Genomic DNA, 18115 nt, shown 5'->3' on the forward strand with positions numbered 1-18115 from the left:
CTTTTTAAAGGTGTTGGTAGCTTGCAAAATAGAAAAAGGGAGAAAATATCATTTCAAAAAGGTGAAAATGGGATGTTTGAATTTTTCAAAAATGCCTTTTTTTTTTTTGAGCACAAGCATTTTCTCAAGTGTGACCTGAATTTGTTGATTTTTTTCAACCTCAGTGTCCCCAAAAGGCATTTTTTTCCGCAAAAAACATCTATTAATTGTAGAGAAATTAAGGAGGGTCGGGTACCGACCGTCACCTGTCAGGCGAGAGGACGTAACCCGGCAGAGATGCCGGGATCTGCAAACCGCTCCCGGGAAGGCTTTAGCAAACCTTTCGGCCCGAGCACCCCTGCCCGTCTCCGCCGGGCGCAGGAGGCGGCAGCATCCCAGCACTCGCTCCCCAAGGGCATCGGGACCCCCGACCGAGCCGCTGCCGGGTCCCCTCTCCTGCAGGGACACAAAGGGGACTTGGTAGAACCCCGGCTCAGCACAGGATTTTTGCCTGCCTGCTTCTGGTCGCACACCTTGTGAGCCTGAAATGGAGCGTTTATTTCATGATCCCGCTACTTTGGGGACTGACGGAGCCATGCTGTGGTCGTGCCTCTGAGCCCGGGCGGCGCACGGGTCTGGGATGTCCTGCCTGTCCTGGGATGCACAGCTCAGTGCATGCTTTGGCGCGGGCATGGTTCAAAGAGAAACGCTGTATTTTTTCCCTGCAGCTGATGGGGAAGGCTCCTTCGTGTAAAGGAGCTGGAAAGAACTTGAAAACGCGTTGTGCAAAGGTGCATCCTCGCACGGTACAAAACCCCTCCAGTTCTCAGGGCCATCCTGCCGTTTCCCATCTGTGGCCCGTTGTAGAAAAAAAGCAGAGAGCACAGGAGGGCTCCTGCATTTACTGGTATAACAGAGCCCTGATTAAATCCAGCAGATACTGCACAGGCAAGGTTTTTCCGTTTAAATTTCTGTGTGTTTTGATTTGGGCAGGTATTTAAGTCCGAATTGGGCCGGCCTGGAGGCTGAGGGAGTTCATGGGGTCTGTGTGCTTACTGGCTTGGAAGGGTTTGAAGGTCTTTTTGTTTGACATCTGCTTCTAATTCCTTCACTGCACTTGGTTGCGCAGCGACAGAGAATTACACCTGTGTCCTGGACCCTGTTCGCTTTAGGCCTGATTCTTTTGCATCACTAATGCAAAATACAGATGCTGTGAAAAGTTTCACAATTACAGAAATTAGGCTCGAGCGGCAGGCTCCCTGGTGGGTCAGAGGGAGGGATTTCTGGAGCCCATAAAGTCCATCTTCATTCAGAAACTGGCAAAACCTCGGCTGATAACCCGAGCCTGTTCAAGCTGGCTTGTTTCTGAAGCGGGTGGAGGGTCAGGGCGAGGGGCTCTTTGAGGGGGAGGATGGTTTGCCGAGGCTGGTGATGGAGTCGCTGGGCTGTGCAGGTGCTTCCAAAGAAATGAGAGGTTTTGCACGTGCCTTTGGGCCATCTTCTGCCAACGAGGACACACGTTTTCAAGACGCCAGGAGCCTGTTGTCTCGCTCGTGGCTCCATCTCATGCCTGCTGGATGGCTTTGGGCAGATCTTGTGGCTTCTCCGTTTCCCCCCTCTCCCCAACCCTCTCCCGGGAGAGGACCCACATCGGAGCTCCCCCACCACAGAGCTGGAGCTCACTGGGCTGGTTGCAGCCGGGCTCCACGTCCCAGGAGACCTTGGCCACCCAGAGCACTTTCTGCCTGCGTGTGGAGGAAGACCCAGGTCCTTCTGCCCAAGCGCAGGGACGTACCCGTGTCGGCAGTGGTGGTTGACGGTCCCCGCTGGGAGCTGCAGAGAGCTGTTGCTACTGCAGTAATTAGCTCTATTAATAAATGAAGTCTCGGGCTTTCCGCCTGGCATGGATGCAGCTGTGCTCATTCCTCCCTCGTTTCGCTGTCACTCAGCGTGGGGCTGCTGGGTCCCAGCTGCTCTCAGGGAGCAGCGGCTCTCGAGGAGAGGGGAAAGGACGATGATTTATTTGCGCTGCCAGAGGAACCGGGAATGAGAGGAGAGCTCATAAAAAGCACCATCTCATTTTCTCTAGGCCTCTGTGTGTGGCACTATTGAGCTGTAAACCTTTTCCAGGTTAGATTTATAGAGATAGAAGGAGAGCTGATCATTAGGAAGATGAATTACATGCTTTGTGGGTTGTGAAAGTCCAGAAAGTTCAGTTACACTGCTGAGAGCTGGGAGATCCCTCTTGCACAAGCTGGCAGGTAGGAATCTGCCCAGGTCCTTTATTATTTGCAAGCAGATAGCAGCGCTATAGGTACCAAGCTGGAGGGGGTCCGGCAGCACTTGGTGCTGTGCAGGCGTGGAGCTGGTGACGGTCCCTGGTCAGGCTGGGCGCACCCGAGATCTCCCACGTGCCAGCACACCCACGGACAAGTGTGCAAGCAACGATGCTGCTCCCGTGCCCCAGCGGCGTGCAAGCCACCCTGCTCCACGCCTGCCGTGCCCCCACGGCACGGGCACCCCGCTGCCCACACCGCGCAGGGCAACAGCCCCGCCGCTGACCACCATTTTCCCCTAGAAGAGCCGAAATGTCTCTGGCAGCTGCAGGAAAACCGCACGGATAATACGACTGCAAAGGGGCTTGCTCCTGGAGGGGCTGGTGTTGGCACAGCTCGTTTCCTGAGCTGGACACCAGCCGGTGCTGGTGCCAGTGCCACGCCGGTGTGCCACTGTGCCTGCCGCAACAAGGACGTGGATGTAAGAGCAGCACCGAGCCCTCCAGCTGGCTCTGGGACCCCCCGTCCCTGGGAGCACCCATCCTCGGGAGCACCCATCCCCAGCAGCACCCATCCCTGGAAGCACCCATCCCTGAGACCACCCATCCCCAGAAGCACCCATTCCCAGGACCACCCATCCCTGGCAGCACCCATCCCTGAGACCACCCATCCCCAGAAGCACCCATCCCCAGCAGCACCTATCCCTGGAAGCACCCATACCTGGCAGCACCCATCTCCAGAAGCACCCATTCCCAGGACCACCCATCCCTGGCAGCACCCATCCCTGAGACCACCCATCCCCAGAAGCACCCATCCCTGGCAGCACCCATCCCTGAGACCACCCATCCCCAGAAGCACCCATCCCTGGCAGCACCCATCTCTGGGAGCACCCACCCCTGGCAGCACCCATCCCTGGGAGCACCCACCCCGGGCGAGGTTGGAGGCAGAGCAGCACAGGTGAGCACGTCCGCGGAGGTGCCAGCGTGGCGGAGGGGACCTCCCTGGGCAGGAATATGCCCACAAGGTCCCTGCTAGCACCCGGCCGGGCGGGCAGCGCTGCCACCCAAGGAGAGCGTCGGCGTTCATTCACGCCGCGCTCCACCGCAGCCGCCTCCTCTCCTGCCAGAAGGAGAAGCAGAGTGGAGGCCCCATGCCGCCAGACATGGGAGCTGGACCTGAGCCCAGGGGTGGTGGTGGCCTGAGCCCGGAGCAGCAGAAGCACCTCGAGAGGCTCTTGCAGGGCTGGAGGTGGATGGAGATGGGGGGGGCTCCCGGCTTCACCCAGCTGGGACACCCCCTACGCCAGCCCAACTGCAGCAGCCCGGGGGGCTGGGAGTGCAGCCGGTCCGTGCTGGTGTTTTAGCACGGCCGTGCCTGGGTTTAATCATACCGTGCCATGAAAGTCATGGCCCGGGCTAAGGGTTTTGAAGGCATCAGCTCTTCTGCTGGCATGTCCAGCCCTGGATGCCACCCCAGCACCCAGGGGACCCCGCGAGGGCTGGGACCATTCCTGCAACATCTTCTTGGCATGAGCAGAAGGGCTAGGACATCCCCAGGGAGCTTCGCTGGCCCCTGAAGTCTTTGCAGCTCTTGACGGGGCTCGGGGAGCGCAGTTTGGTTAAGGGGCTGCTTCTCTTGCAGCAGCCGCATGGCTGGGCTGGGGGAGGACAGCTTCCTTCCGCTGCCCGATGGGGCTGCATCTGGGTTTTGCTCTCTCCTGCACACATTAGAAGGAATATCCACCAGAAAATAAGACAGGGGAAATGCTGAGGCCTGGGAAGGTGCCTGCAGCCCAGCGTCTCATCACCCCGGGGGGGGGGGGTGAAGGGGGGCTGGAGGGCACCCCGAGAGGACATTTTATCTTTGCTGCACCACCAGCCACTCCTGTGCCGGACCCAGCGGTGTGTGTGCACATCCCCAGGAGAGGGGCACGGGGTCCGGCAGGATGCCCAGGGAGCAGGCAGAGCCGAGCAGTGCAGGCAGGGCAGCGCTGGCACGGGTCACCTCCGCTCCCGGTGGCACGTGCCCATGGCAGGTGAGCTGCCCCGACGAAGCAGCGTGGGCGCTCCCCAAATACAGCCCTGTGTACAGTCAACACGGGGGAGGCACCTTCAGGGCGGCCTCAGCACGGGGCCGGCACGGCCCTCAGGACGCCTGGGGGGACACTCGTGGGAGGGAGCGTGGGGGCCCGTGGGAGGGTCCCGACCCGGCATTTCCCCTCGGGCACCCCAGGAATAGCCCCGGGCTGCTGCAGCTCGGCCGGGGAGATCTCTGCCCGTGTCTCTAAGCCACTGTCACCTTATCAGCGCTCTGGACAGCTTGGAAATAGGCAAAGCAGCAGGCACAGAGATACCGTTATCTCCTGTTCTCTGCAGCTCCTACCCCTTATCTCCGGCCTCGATCAATTCCCCTGGGTGGTGTCAGCATGGAAGGTGTGGACAGCCCGGCGGGACGGGATGAGACCCCTGGCAGACCCTGGCTCAGCGCTGGGTCCTGCAGCCCAGGGCTCCCCACAGGGACATTTGGGGCCATCGCAGGGACCATCCGGGGTACCCAGCTCTGCCCAAGGGCTTTCCATCCCCAGCGACCACCACATCCAACAGGGACCACCCGCCGGAGAGGGGCTCGGACCTGGCCCGGCTCAGCCCTAGCCGCCTGCATCCCGGCAGGGCGAGGAACAGCTTCTAGGCAGAGCCGACGACAGAGGAAATTCCTTGGGGAGTTTTCTTCCTCCTGGTGCATGTAGGGGCCTTGCAGCCATTGTGTGTGTGCACAGGGCCAGCCCCGGTGTGAGCTCAAGCCGGCTCCCTCGGGGCTGCCAGTTCCTGTCCCAGACGCTGCCCTCCCCAAAGCCCCCAGCCCCAGCGTGCCCGGCCGCCTCGGTGGATGCTGCTGGTCCCCTGGGAGAGGCCGGGGAGTCGGGAAGGAAAGGGAGCCGCCCGGGGCTCGGGCCGGGTTGGGGTGGGACGTCTTCCTGCCCGCTGCGGCCCCTGGGATTCACCCGCCTCTTGGACTGGAACAAAACGCATCCGCTGGCACGGCAGGCTGGGTGACGGCGCACCCCGTCCGGGAAAGCCTCGCTGCGTCAGTCGGCCCTGGCTCCGGCCGGCGGTGCTGGATCTGCAGAGCTCCCAGGCACCACCTCGGGGATGGACCTGGACCAGGGGCCAGATCCAGCTCCAAACCCCACATGTGCTGCACGGGGATCCAGAGCCCGGGAGCAGCCTCATCCCTGGGCTGCCCTAATCCAGAGCAGCGGGACAAGCTTTAGCCCAGAGCTTCCATCCCCTTCCAGGCCCGTGGTCTTGGCCAGGGCTGTGCAGAGGGGCACCCATGGGGCCAGCTCCCCACTCTGCAAGGGCGCAGGGTTGGGGACATGGTGGTAGGGCTCATCCTCACCCCTGTTGCAGCTCCCCAGCCCTCCCCAGCCCCCGGCATCAGCGTGGCCACAAGATGGCATGGCAAAGCCACCCAGGTGCCGCTGCACCCTCTGCACCCTCTGCACCCCCTGCACCCTGCCCACCACCCCACAGCCTCAGTGACCTGGTGGAACATGGTGGGAGGGAAGGGGTGACGTGTCCCACTGTCACCTGGGGGTTTCTCAGCCCCCCACGTCTCCCAAAACGGTGCCGGGAATCGCCCTCCTTGGTTGCAGTTACCCCCTGCAAAGCTGCTCTGCGGGGGTCAGGGGGCACCTGAACCTTGAACGGGGCCAGGAGCTGACGTGCTGCTGCAGCTCCGCGCCTGTCCATGGTCCCCCGAAAGCTTTTGTCTCCCCACTTTGCTCCTGGTCACATACCCAGCCCACGGCGGGCAGGGACCCAGCATCCTCCCCAAGAATCCCCGGGGCTGCATTTCACCTCGGGGCATCCATGGGGGCCAGGCCAGTGGGTCCCCGCGGTCCAAGTGGCAAGGTCCCCATGGTCCAGGTACGCAGCCCTCCGGAGCGAGGGGGACGGGAGGCAGATCGTGGAGAGTGCGGCATCTCCCCCGGGACCAGTCTTTTAGAAGGGATTAGATTAACATCCATCAGGGATGGCTGGGTCCTGCCCCGAGGCAGGAGGGGTAATTAAATGCCCTCTTAAGCTTTCTTCCATTTTACTCAGCTTGTTGACCCCCGGGGAAGGCCCAGACCTCTCCAGAGAGCTGGGAGCACAGAGGAAATTATTTTACAGCCCCAGTGGGGAATCAGCTCGTGGTCCTCAACAGCAACAGGAAAAATTATTTTACAAGGTGAGAAGTGAAGGGCTTGTGGTTAACTGAGTGTCTCGCTGGTTTTGCCCCAGTAATTGGCACATACAAGTGTTTCTTTCCGACAGACGAGGGCAGAAGCGCACACTTGAGTCGCGTCTCTCATCACATCGCCCTTCATCCCCCTCTCTGTGCACCCTCCTGCACAAAGCTGACCTTTACATTTTCTACCTCATTTTATCACTTACCTCCATCAAGAATGGCAATCTGCCTCGGCGGCCACTCCACAGGCTGATTGGCACCCTGACAGGTACGGCCCTTTTCAAGTGCAGCTGCCTAATGGGTTATTGGCAATCATGTCTCATTTGGCCCATCCGAGCACCGCGCTGCGCTAACGAAGAGCAGAAATTGGAAAATCATGGGGGGGAAGGGAGAGGGGACACAGCGGAGAAACCGGTTGCGAATAAACTGGGAGGGAACGATCCTTCACATGTTACAGCACCTGAAATCCTCCCCGAGAGCCGGCGAGGGGTGACGGCAGCCCCCCGGGTGGAAGGGGCAGCGCGGCAGGCAGGGATCGGCGCGCGCCCGGCTCCCCCGACAAGCACCGCGAGGGGTTTTTCCTTTCAGATCTGAACCAAAGCCAGCACAAACCCTGCTGTCCCCGCTCCACGGTCGGCCACGGGGGCTTGGCAGGAGCAGGCGGTTCATGCAAGAGGGGTGGAAACGTCTCTTTTTGCCAGATTTCCTGCAAAATGCACCAGCGCTGGCGGGCGAGAGCTCAGCAATTCATGGGAGCCGGACTCAGCACCCCAAACCTCAGTTTTCTCTAGAGCCCAGATCCCACCCGCTCCAGCACACCTTCACCGAGCGCTCCTGCCCGGCCCCGAGGCTTCTCCCTGTTTTAATGGGGAATAACATTTATTTTCATCAGCAGAGACATATATAAAATTAAGCTCTAAGCAGGCACATAAACAACTAGAGCAGTGAGGACTCGCAGAGCTTTTGTTCAGCCCAGTCCAGGAAAGATTTCTAACTTCGCCATCTTAATTGACACTTAGCCTGGCAGTAACTCCCCGACGGGCAGTAAAAGAGATTTACTGTAAAGCTACAGAACAAATTGTGTCAAGGAGTTAAATCATGTCAGAAAAATCTGGGAGTGACGCGACCCGTGTGGAGCCGTACCAGGTTTTGCTTTTAAAAAAAAAAAAAAATACAACAGCACACTGAAGCCAAAGTTTCCTTTGATCAATTCTCATTTTAATGAGGGCAGGTTCCTAGGAAGCAAACAGTACATGTTTGTATCATATTGCAAACAGAAATCTAAAAAAAATAAACAAAAATAAATATCTTCCCTGTTTATTTCTCCCCAAGTTTATAGGACTAGGTTGACCTGAAAACAAGATGAATTTACCACTGCGTCTGGACAGCGGCCACGAAAAATCAGATTTTTTGGAATGCAATTGTCTATATGGTTTCAGAGAGGTCAGAGTACCAGGAGATCCGCCGATGAGACTCTTCCTCGCCAGCTAGGGTGAACGGTTTCCACCTCGGGCAGTCGATGCTCCTCCGGCGCTTGAAGCATCTCTGCTGGGCCCCTTCAGCGGATCAGAGCCATGTCTTCAAGCGGGAGAAGCTGAAAGGAGAAGAGGGGCCGGGTTATTTCGGAGCCTCACCTGAGCGTCAGGCTGCACACCCGAGCCCCACCACCACCTCCCTCCCCACGTGGGACCGCATTTCCCCCCTGTACAGCGCTTAAACCAACGCTGCATTCGCGATATTCATGAAATACTCTCTGGGGGCTCAGATCCGACCCGCGGTGACTGCAGACTCCCTTTTCTGCCACTGTGCACGCAGATAAACCCCACGCAGACACTCAAATACCGGGCTCGGACCTGCCCGCAAGGCTCCTGTGGAAATTTTGCTGTGAAATCAGAGGGATGCACGCGCGTACACAGGTCCAGAGCCCCAACCGCGGTACCCGGGACTGCTCTGCCCGTGCACAGCCAGGCTGCGGGAGGTAACGGGACAGCGCAGACGTAAGGCAGGGCTGAGCTGACCTGTCTGGCCTTTCCCAAAAAGATACTAATCCCAGATTTCCTCCAAAAAAGGAAGGGGGGCAGGAATACAGCTACGTGTTTCAGGGGCTGATCCAACAGCTAAAAGCCTCCGTGGATTTCAGCTGGATGTTGGCTCCAGCTTTACATAAGAGGAAAGAGATTTAATGTCTGGGACCAGCCCCGGGCCAGTCCCATGCAGCTTGGCTGAGCCCGAGCGGGCAGGGAGAGGGGTCCTGCGGAGGGGCCACGCCGGGAGCGCCTCGGCATCGCCGGCCTGCCGGCCCCGCGGACACCCCTCCCGGCACTGGCAGCTCGGTCCCACAGGGTGCAGGTTTGTGATGCACCAAACAGGGGGCACAGAAATCATCCGGCTCCTTTTTCTGCCCTAAAGCCAAAGTGCAGCTCCTCCAAACACGTCCCACGGGGAGGAGGAACGGCTGCCCCCTCCTCCCGTCCCGCTTTGCTGGGTGCAACAAACCTTGTGGTTCAAGTTCAAAAATGCGGCAGAGACTCAACTTGTGCAGTCGCACTCACGCAGCGGTGACGGGGCTGTAAACCCCCGGGACGCGGGCTGTCCCGCAGGGTCAGGGCTCTCCTCGCTCCCCCACACCCTCCCAGCCCAGCCGGGGCCGGGGCCGGGGTGCAGAAGGCGGTGTGGGTGTCAGGGGGCAGCTCCCCGCATCGGGGTGATGCCATGGGGCAGCCCAGCTCTCTGCTTGGGGCACCCCGAAACCCCGCTGCCTGCGGGATGGGAGACCGCAGCAAGGCTCCGTGCACCCCCCGTTACCTGGTGAAACCCCTCCACGGCTCCGTGCACCCCCCGTTACCTGGTGAAACTCCCCCCAGCACCCCAGGGTGCCGCAGACAGACCGCGGCAAGACTCCGGCACCCCAGGCACGGGCGGCACCCCTCAAGCATCCTGGGGCGCTGCGGAGAGACCGTGCCCCCCCCCCCCCCCCCCCGGCCCCGGCGACACCCCCCCGGGCTCCACCGCCCCCCCGCCCGCCCGTCGGGGCCCCGGCGCGGCCGCGGGGTTACCTGAGCTTCGCGGGGGCCGGGCGGGGGCCGGGCGGGGGCCGGGCGGGGGCCGCCCCAGCCCCAGCCCCGCCGGAGCAGGCGCTGCAGGAGGCGGCCGGGGCCGGGCGGCGGCGGCGGCGGCGGCGGCGGGGCGGGCGGCGGGGTCTCCCCGGCGGGGCGGCCCGGGGGCGGCGGGGGGGCGGCGGCGGGCGCGGCTCCCCCGGGGCGGCGCGGGGGCTCGGCCGGCAGCTCCCGGCGCCAGAGGTAGGGGGAGCGGCGGACGCCCATGAGCAGCCCCGAGGCGCGCCCCACCGTGTGGTACCGGGGGCTGGCGACGTGCTTGTACCAGGCGCCCGCCGGCGCCGCCGGCAGCATCAGCCCCAGCAGCACCAGGGCCCCCCAGGCGCCCCCCGACAGCTGCCCCCTCGCCATCGCGCCGGGCGGGCAGGCTGCAGGCAGGGTGCGGGCAGGGGTGCGCCCCGGCCCCGGGCGCCCCAGCGAAGGCTGCCCCGCTCCCGCGCCCCGCCGGTTTATACCGCCGTCGGGAGGGGCACCCCGCGGCTCCGCCCCGGCAGCCCCCGGCCGCCCCGCTGCCAGCCCCGGCCCCCCGCGCCTCCTACCTGCCGCCTCCGGCGGCCCCCCCCGCCCTCCCCCTGCAACCTCCCCCCGGGACGCCGGCATCCGCCCCGTGGCCCCGAGCGGCCCTCCCGCCCTCCAGCATCCCCCCTGCAGCCCCGAGCACCCCCTTTGCCGCCCCGAGCATCTCCCCTGCAGCCCCGTGCATCCTCCTTGCAACCCATCCTCCTCGTCCTCCTCATGGCCCAAGCAACCCGCCCGTGGTCCCCTTTGCAGCCCCGAGCATCTTCCCCGTGGCCCTAAGCATCCCCCCGCAGCACTGAGCATCCCCCTGCAGCCCCACAAACCTCCCCGCAGCCCAGCATCCTCCCCGGCCCCTCGGGACCTGCTCGACAGCAGCAGGATTTACTGCTGGAGGTAGAGAGATGTTATAAACCCACTGCAAGTGAGGACCCTCAGAGGGGACCGGCACCCCCCCTGGAACTTCAGTCTGGGTGGACTGAAGCCCTGCTTTGGTTACCTGCCGCGGTGCAGAGACGGTGCTGCTGCTGGCGGGGAGCAGAGGGCCCACACGTCCCAGGGAGCACGGCTGTCCTGCTGTGCAGAGCTCACCTGGCTCCTCTCCACCTTCACAGCTCCCACGAAGCGGTGAGACCCGGATTTCACCCGCTCAGCTCAAACTAACATCCCACCCGCAGTTCGGGGGTCCTAGCGCCCATGAACTTGCCTCCGTGCAGGGCAAAGTCACGACTGCTTAAGAGGTGTAAAGCGATGGGAAGAGATGAGACGCCGAACCCGTGCGGGGGGCTCAGACGGCTGCTGTGCTTGTGCCCAGCTCAGGCCCCCACGAATGCTACCCCCGGGATCCCTGTCTGCTCTTGGTCACTTCTCCATCACGGTTAAAAACAGCCAGCTGCCGGCCTTCCTACCCGAACAGCTACTTCAGTGAGTGACTCCTGCTCTTCCATCTCTTCTTTAGGAAAAAAAAGATGACCCAGGAGACGAATACCTGATTCCCATGGGACGCCTGCCAACCTGTCTTCCTCTCACCGAAGCCTACCGCCTTCGTAATCCAGAGCATTTACAGGACCTGGTATTTCCAGCCCCTTCCAACGCCCCTCTGGTGCCACTTCTTAACGAAGGGGAGGATTGGGGATTCGGTAACACCATCCCTGCTGCCTCCTGCTGAGAGCCCCTTTATGTTGCCTGGATCGAAATCTTGTGGCCACTCAATGCTTTGCCCGTAGATATTTTGGAGGGGTGCGAGGAGCTGGTCGTTGTGCTCCCCCCTGCGATTCGGGAGCCTGCAGCGGACAGGAGCGAGCAGCCGCTTTGCACTTTCTCCTGCAGCGAAGTGCTCAAGACCATTTGCAGTGGATTTGTCAGGCTGCTTCCCCTCCTCTTCTGCAACTCAGTTCTTAAATAGGATATTACCGTGAATTTTGCCATTCCAGTCAGGTGACTTTTTCCCCCAGATTCCTTAATATATCCAAGCAGGTCAAATTTATGCTCATCAGGGAGCAATTCCAGTTCCTCTTGTTTATTAGCCAAGGTCTTGGCTTTATACACTGAACTATGACTAAATAATTTCTCTTTTTTCAGGCCACACAGTAACTTGATTAATTTTTTTCCTAGCATCTTGCATGCTCCTGTGTGCCCATTTCTCCTTGTTGATATTTTAATATGCTCCCAAGGAATCTGGCCAGCCTGCTTCCCACCGCCGGGCTCCCCAGCTCTTTACCGGCATCCATCCAGCCCCCATCTTCTCACGCCCAGCAAGCACAAGTTCCCGGCAGCGAAGCTTTCTCCATCAGCCCAGCTTGCACAGGTCGGTGTTTTGTGACCCTCTGCTCAGGCCTGGGGACGTGTTTGCACGTTCAAGCAGGAGACAGACCCCTGCTGGGGACCCCTCGGCGTGTGGGAGCAGGTTCCGCTCATCTCGGCCAAGCAACAACCTCTGCCTGTAGGAACCAGCCCCCTGGCCAGGCAGGGGCCAGAGAGAGCGGGGCTGGGGGGAGGAGGGAGAAAAGGACGGTCGGTGCAGAGCCTCATGATTTTCGTCTTCTGGGAAGGCTGGGAGGGAGTGAAATTCCCAGTTGGTAAGAAGCGCATCCCGACCTTTTCCCGAGCGGAGCGCTGGAAGTTACCTCTGTGCAGAGCACGACTCGTTTCTGTTAATGAACCGGACCCAGAGAGTCCAACTCACCCATGGCCCAACTTCTTGGAAGCACCCAGCCTTAAAGTAAGGACGAAGCCGGGCTCCCGTCTCCCACCAAGCAGATCATTGATGGGTGGGCTATTTTTGTCACCCTTTGAGTGCTCTGGACATCATGAACGGCCTCACCACTTTCATGTTTTAACAGAGCCATTAATGAATGGCATCGGTACAGCACACAGACAATCACATCGCATCCCTCCCTGGTCACCGAACCCCAGTTCACAACGGGACACGCGCTGCCGGGTTTATTTCACTCAATAAAAAGCTATTATACTTCCTTCTCCCCCCGAGAGACGGATCAATGCTGAATGTCCTGACGCTCAGCCTGGAGAAGGCAGAGGCTTGGTCCCACCTCTGCCCCCATTCCCAAGCGAACAGGCGGTTTTAGCAGCTTATGTTTCACTGCAGCAATACACCAACGTGGGCTCAGCCCTCCCACCCAGGAGTGGAAGATTTTCTCATTCCTAGAGATCTGCCTGAAGTGTCTTTTACATGTATTTTTGGCGTAACTTGAACAACTTGTCACGCTGATAAACTCTCCGGGAACTGAACTGAACTCTTTCCTCCCAGTGCATTGAACGATTCCTGCTTACAGCCAGCCTGCTGTGTCTGCAAGGCACTTTGAGATCCTTCAGGCTCCGGATCTCGAGCAGAGTGCATGTTTCCTCTCCCAAGCATTTTTAAATATCTTCCGAACGAAACAGCTGACAAGCGATTTGTCTGCTATTTATATTCTAAGTGGCTGAAATATAATTTTAGGATTCCTATTCCCCTCACAGAAGCCGATGCTCCCACAAGCACCGTAGCACGTCAGCGGACGCATCGCACCGTGCTGCTCCGAGGTGGTCTTCGTGCCAGGAACTCCCCCAGAGGAACACAAACCTGGTTCTTCCTGGGAGATAAAAAGCTTTTGAACAAATCCTGGCTCCTATGGAAGTTTTCCACAGACTCCCGTGACATTAAGATTTCAGCCTTTCGGGTCACTTCTATAAGCTGCAGGTGCTTGGGTTCACCTGAGCGGAGTCCAGCCGATCTCAAGCCCTTTTGAAAACCCAGCTTTGATGATTTCACTTAATAAACACAGTTACTGGCTCCAGCATCGCATTTACCAACTACACGGACGCCGAGCCGAGACTTTGCTCAGCTACTCCAGTGCTCGGACGAACCCTTAGTGATGTTATTCCACATTTGTCGAGGTGAAGGGCAATGGGATCTAACCATATGGTGGTGCTGCTGAAAGGATTTAAGGTCTTTTTCTTTTATTTTGGAACAAAATTAATCTTTTTGTAAGAGGAAGACTCCGCTGTTGGAAGGGTCCTGGCTCCCGGTCAGCCAAGGAGGCAGCTGCAGCCGCTGCAGCTCCCCGTCCCCCTGGATGCTCAGGCTCTCCAGGACATACCTCCCTCTTCTCTGCTGGACCAGCCATCTCCACCACAGCTCTAAGCTGAGAAACCAGAGCATGAACCGGGGTTTCAGTCTGAAAAACTGCCCGGCTGGGGGGCGAGGGGGGTGAGCAGCAGGAGGCATCACGTCTTAAACCCCTGCAATAAACCCAGCCGAGCTCTTGTCAGAGCCCTGACTCTCTACCCGATCTAATGCCTGCTGTGCTCTCGCCTCCCACCACACACATTACTGCACCCATTCAGGATTTGTGGCTTTTGAGAATGATCTAAATGAATTTGATGTCCCAGAAAGAGGCACTTGAAAAATAAACCGGTGTGGTTTAATGATAGCACTTTCCACATTTTTATTATAATGACTCTGGTGTTTATTGGAAGGTTAGCGACTCAGCCGAGCATGAAAACAAAGCAATTGAAGAGGCCAGCCCTGCGATGGGGTCTCTGCACGCTTGGTCATTAATGCTCATTCTGTACAGGACATTTTTTGGCCATTTGGGCCCTACGGCATCTCCCCGTGGCAGTATGATGAGAGGGTGGAGGCAACACCATTTTGGATGAGGAGCCTCATGCACTCCGGTACAGAGCCCGCCCTCCTCCTCCGGCTGCGGAGCACTCTGCAGACTCACACCGCTTTTGTTAATTGTCATCATCCTGTTTTTCAGGTTGGGAAACTGAGGCCCAGAGAGTTGAAGTGAGTTGCCCAAGACCACACAAGCGAATGGCAGGTCTGGCCAAGCAACGGAGCCTCCCGCTCTGAGGTCCTTTGCCCGGAGACTCTGCCTGGCTCTGCCTTCCCACACAGGGCGCAGGTTTGCCTCGGAGGGACGGGCACAAAACAGCCAAAAGGCAAAAGAGGCTGCGCTGCCGTGAAATCTGCCGGAGGCACAAAAACGAGCACAGGAGCTGAAGTCTGAGGTTGCAGCAGGGATGGGTTTTGCTGCCCATCCCCTACCAGGCAGAGCCGTGCTCATCCTGAGCCGGTGCAAAGCCTGGTGCTGCTGCAGGCAGTTGTCTTTCAGATAAGGTTCGAAGCTCAGCATCTGAGCGACCTGGTACCGAAGATCCCATCTGAAAAGGTGAACGTGATAAACACCCTGCCTGGCTGCCCAGGAGGTCAGTGGTCTGGGTCCCCGCCGCTCCATCTCTGCCTGCACGCCGAATTTCTGCGGTTCACCCTTCACCTACTTTCCCAGATTCACATCCCTGCTGCCTCTTGCATTACTTCAACCCGGGAGTGAGTGAAGTCTTAATGGCAAGAAAAAAATATTCCCACACATGTGGCTCAGCAAACCCTGATGCTTTCCAACACCCAGCCCGCTGCTGAGCTTTCTTGGTGAATCAGAACGAGTGTGTTTTGCTAAGGAGTGTGGATGAGCCACTTAGCGAGCGGGACCCAAGCAGGCTCGGTCCCTCGGGTACCACCGTGACAGCACCCCAGGCAGATAGTCCCAGGAATAACAACCTTTGCCATTTTCTTGCATCTAGAGTGTGTCCTCGTGTAATAAATTCAGATTACGGAGCGACTCCTTTCACCAGTGATTCAGAACGTGCTGATTAAATGCCATTTCTTTGTTCCTCTGAAATAAAGGAACTGTAGCTGATACAAACAAATTACGATTTCAAACTGTGAGGCAAGACACATCTTGACTCCATGATAAAGCTGCTGCATATTTTGGTGGCTCTGAAGAGAAAGAGGAAACAATAAGCGGCGTTTCCTAATGTTGCAGATCTTCTTATTAAAGTGCACTAAATTAATTATTTTACTCCTAAGAAACGACGAATTCCTCACTATTTTTAGACTCGTGTACTATTTTAAGGGATTTTTTTTCCAGGGTCCAGTCACATGGAAGTTAAACAGCAAGCAGTAAAGTCTCCAAAGGATAATAAACTCTCTCAAATTACTTTGCTAATGGAACAGAGAGCACTGCAAATGTCACACACGCTATAACAAGAGCGGTAGAAACCTTTACATGAAACAATGGATCCATTAGCGCTAAGTTAAAAAAAACCCCACAGACTCGCGATACTTTTGCATAGTTTCATGGAGCTTGCTGCTGCTCCAAGCCAAGCGAACTTGTTTGTTCACTCAGACTCTGCCGCTGAGCTCACAACACGGCATCCAGCTTACTAATCGCACACACTCTCAAGGCATCGATCATTCAGGATTTCAAAGCCCTTTACAGACAATGATTAAGCCCCATCGCACCCAGCTGGGTCAGTGGAATTATTTCTGCTTAAAACTGAGGTACGGAGAGGGAATAACTGAATCACTGGTTGGAGACCAAAACTGAACCGAGGTACAGACCCAGGTCCTCTGCACCACCCACCAAACTCCACTAATCGGTCCTCGCCTATCCACGCTTAATGAAGTAGTCCATCATCTGACAAGCTACAGGCATGATCCTTCACTTCTTACGTGACTCATCAGCTTGAGAACCTGACTCTGATGGGGCTACTTGGGTAGAAGGATGAGCCGTCAGAAAGCATCGCATCGCCCATCCATCCAGCCCCGTATTTTGCCTCCAACAGCTGCGGTTGGCAGAACGTTAAGGGAGTCTCTAAACATCTCAAGGGCTGAAGCATCACCGAGTGATGTGGCCACGACAGAACACCACCAACGAATCACGATGAAAAAGTCGGGACGATGTGGCATGACAGCGTTGCCTTAGAAAAGCAGCAAGTAAGCAGCAAAGACAAAAATCTGAGATGCAGGGAAAAAAGATGCCATCGGATGGCTGTCTCTAATGCAAGCAGATTTCTCAGCCTCCCTCCAATCCATGATTCAGTCTTTCTCCTGGAAGTAATTTACAATAACGAAAGCGAGCTAATACCCAGATGTGTGAAGTGCAGAGTATATTTGGCTCCGATCTGAAGCATGTTTACTGTAAGGAGGAAGAGTTGTGAGATGAATCTTTGCTTTGACAGCTCTGAGATCTCTTAACCAAATCCCACACAACCCCGAAGTGCTCTCCTATTTCCCTGAAATTTAATTAGGTGAGGCTACACTGTACACACAATTATATACGTGTAAGATAATTGGAGTAGAGGGCTCTAAGGCACGTAGATGAGAACAAAATTTGTCTTCAAGCAAATCTGCACAGGTGGAGTATGTTTGGCTTGGCATGAACACTTTGCCGGATTAAGGGCTATATTTATAAAACCCTCTGAGATACGAAGAAGGAGGCACATTAGCAGTCCTATTCCTGGAGCCGCATTATAACTAGAATTAAATATGCTACAACCGTGTTGCAAGAAGCACAACGCTACAACAAGAAGCCCGACGTCCCGCACTGACCGCATGCAATTCTTACTGCTGTTCGTGATGCCCCTGTAGGTGTGAGATTGACGCCCCCCCTAAAATCAAATTATTCAGAGCAGAGTGGTCGGGCTGCCAGGGCACCAAATGGGGAGTCAGGAGCTGCACTCCCAAAGTCATCGGTTATTTGCCATCTGACCTCTCCAACTTTCCGAGCCTTAGCATCGCCGAATATAGAAATGGGGATGAAAATCTTGTCGTTTGAAAAGCACGCCCTGATCACCCGGCAGAAGACCCTGCGGTTGCCAAGTCTGACGCCGGGCCGGGTGGGATTAAGCGTGGTTAAGGTTTGGTCACAGCTCAGCTCCACAGACGCTCCCGAGGCTCCCACCCCGCCCACAGCATCTCGCAGTGCCCCGCTCCGGCTGCCCCGTCCCGTCCGATGTGCCCCAGCACCAGCCCTCCTCCCCCGGGCGAAAACTGGGGCACGAGCAGGAAGGGAGCTCTCGCCGCCGAGCTGCTTTGCTTCCGTCCATTGACGTTAGCTCCCGTAATGTTATTTGAAAATCGAGCTCTCTCGAGGTCCTCCTCCTCTTCTGGGAATTTGCCCGTTGGCGCTTCACCTTGAAAGCCTAATGCCGTTTCTTTTCCCCGCTGTTCCTCTGAATTCCCATCTAGGTACTATATTTTCTGCTGGCTGCACTTACCCTGCTCTCATCCTCCAACAAGCCGCTGCTACAGAAAACTCTGTCACTAGACTAATGTTTATGAATGCCTTAAAATACGACTCTGCTTCCCAGCATGTGTCTCACTTTAGTCTTTAAGGATCCCTCCCCTCCCTGCTCATCCTCCCCCTCTTTAAGGAATCGCTATTTTTCAGAGGAGCCTGTACCACCGCATTACGGGGTCGTTGCAGATACAGGTTTTGGAGGAGATCTGAGGCCGCGCGTCGTGCAGGGTGCGTTGTGCCTACTGACAAGCCAAAGGACTGCAGTACGCGTACGCCTCTCCGCAACCGAACCTTTAAATAGGAAAACACGCTTCGTTAAAAAAAAAAGGTGAACAACTAATGCGATCCCGGCAGACGGAGGCGTTTCTTAAATGCAGGACAGTAACAGGCTGACTTCCCCGCTGCCCCACAG

At 57.5% G+C, this 18115-nt stretch overlaps 1 protein-coding gene across 1 annotated transcript; it reads right to left on the reverse strand.

Moving 5' to 3' along the window:
• Positions 1-7693: 7693 nt before the first annotated feature.
• On the reverse strand, positions 7694-9955 carry NPW (neuropeptide W). Its single transcript, XM_076351251.1, has 2 exons — positions 9545-9955; positions 7694-8082 (listed from the first exon to the last, which is right to left on the reverse strand). The coding sequence occupies exons 1-2, from the start codon at positions 9953-9955 to the stop codon at positions 8047-8049; spliced, it is 447 nt and encodes a 148-aa protein (XP_076207366.1). The 3' UTR covers positions 7694-8046.
• Between the last annotated feature and the right edge of the window lie 8160 nt (positions 9956-18115).

The sequence above is a fragment of the Aptenodytes patagonicus genome, chromosome 13 (genome assembly GCF_965638725.1).
Source record: "Aptenodytes patagonicus chromosome 13, bAptPat1.pri.cur, whole genome shotgun sequence".
In the NCBI taxonomy this organism is placed as follows: domain Eukaryota; kingdom Metazoa; phylum Chordata; class Aves; order Sphenisciformes; family Spheniscidae; genus Aptenodytes; species Aptenodytes patagonicus.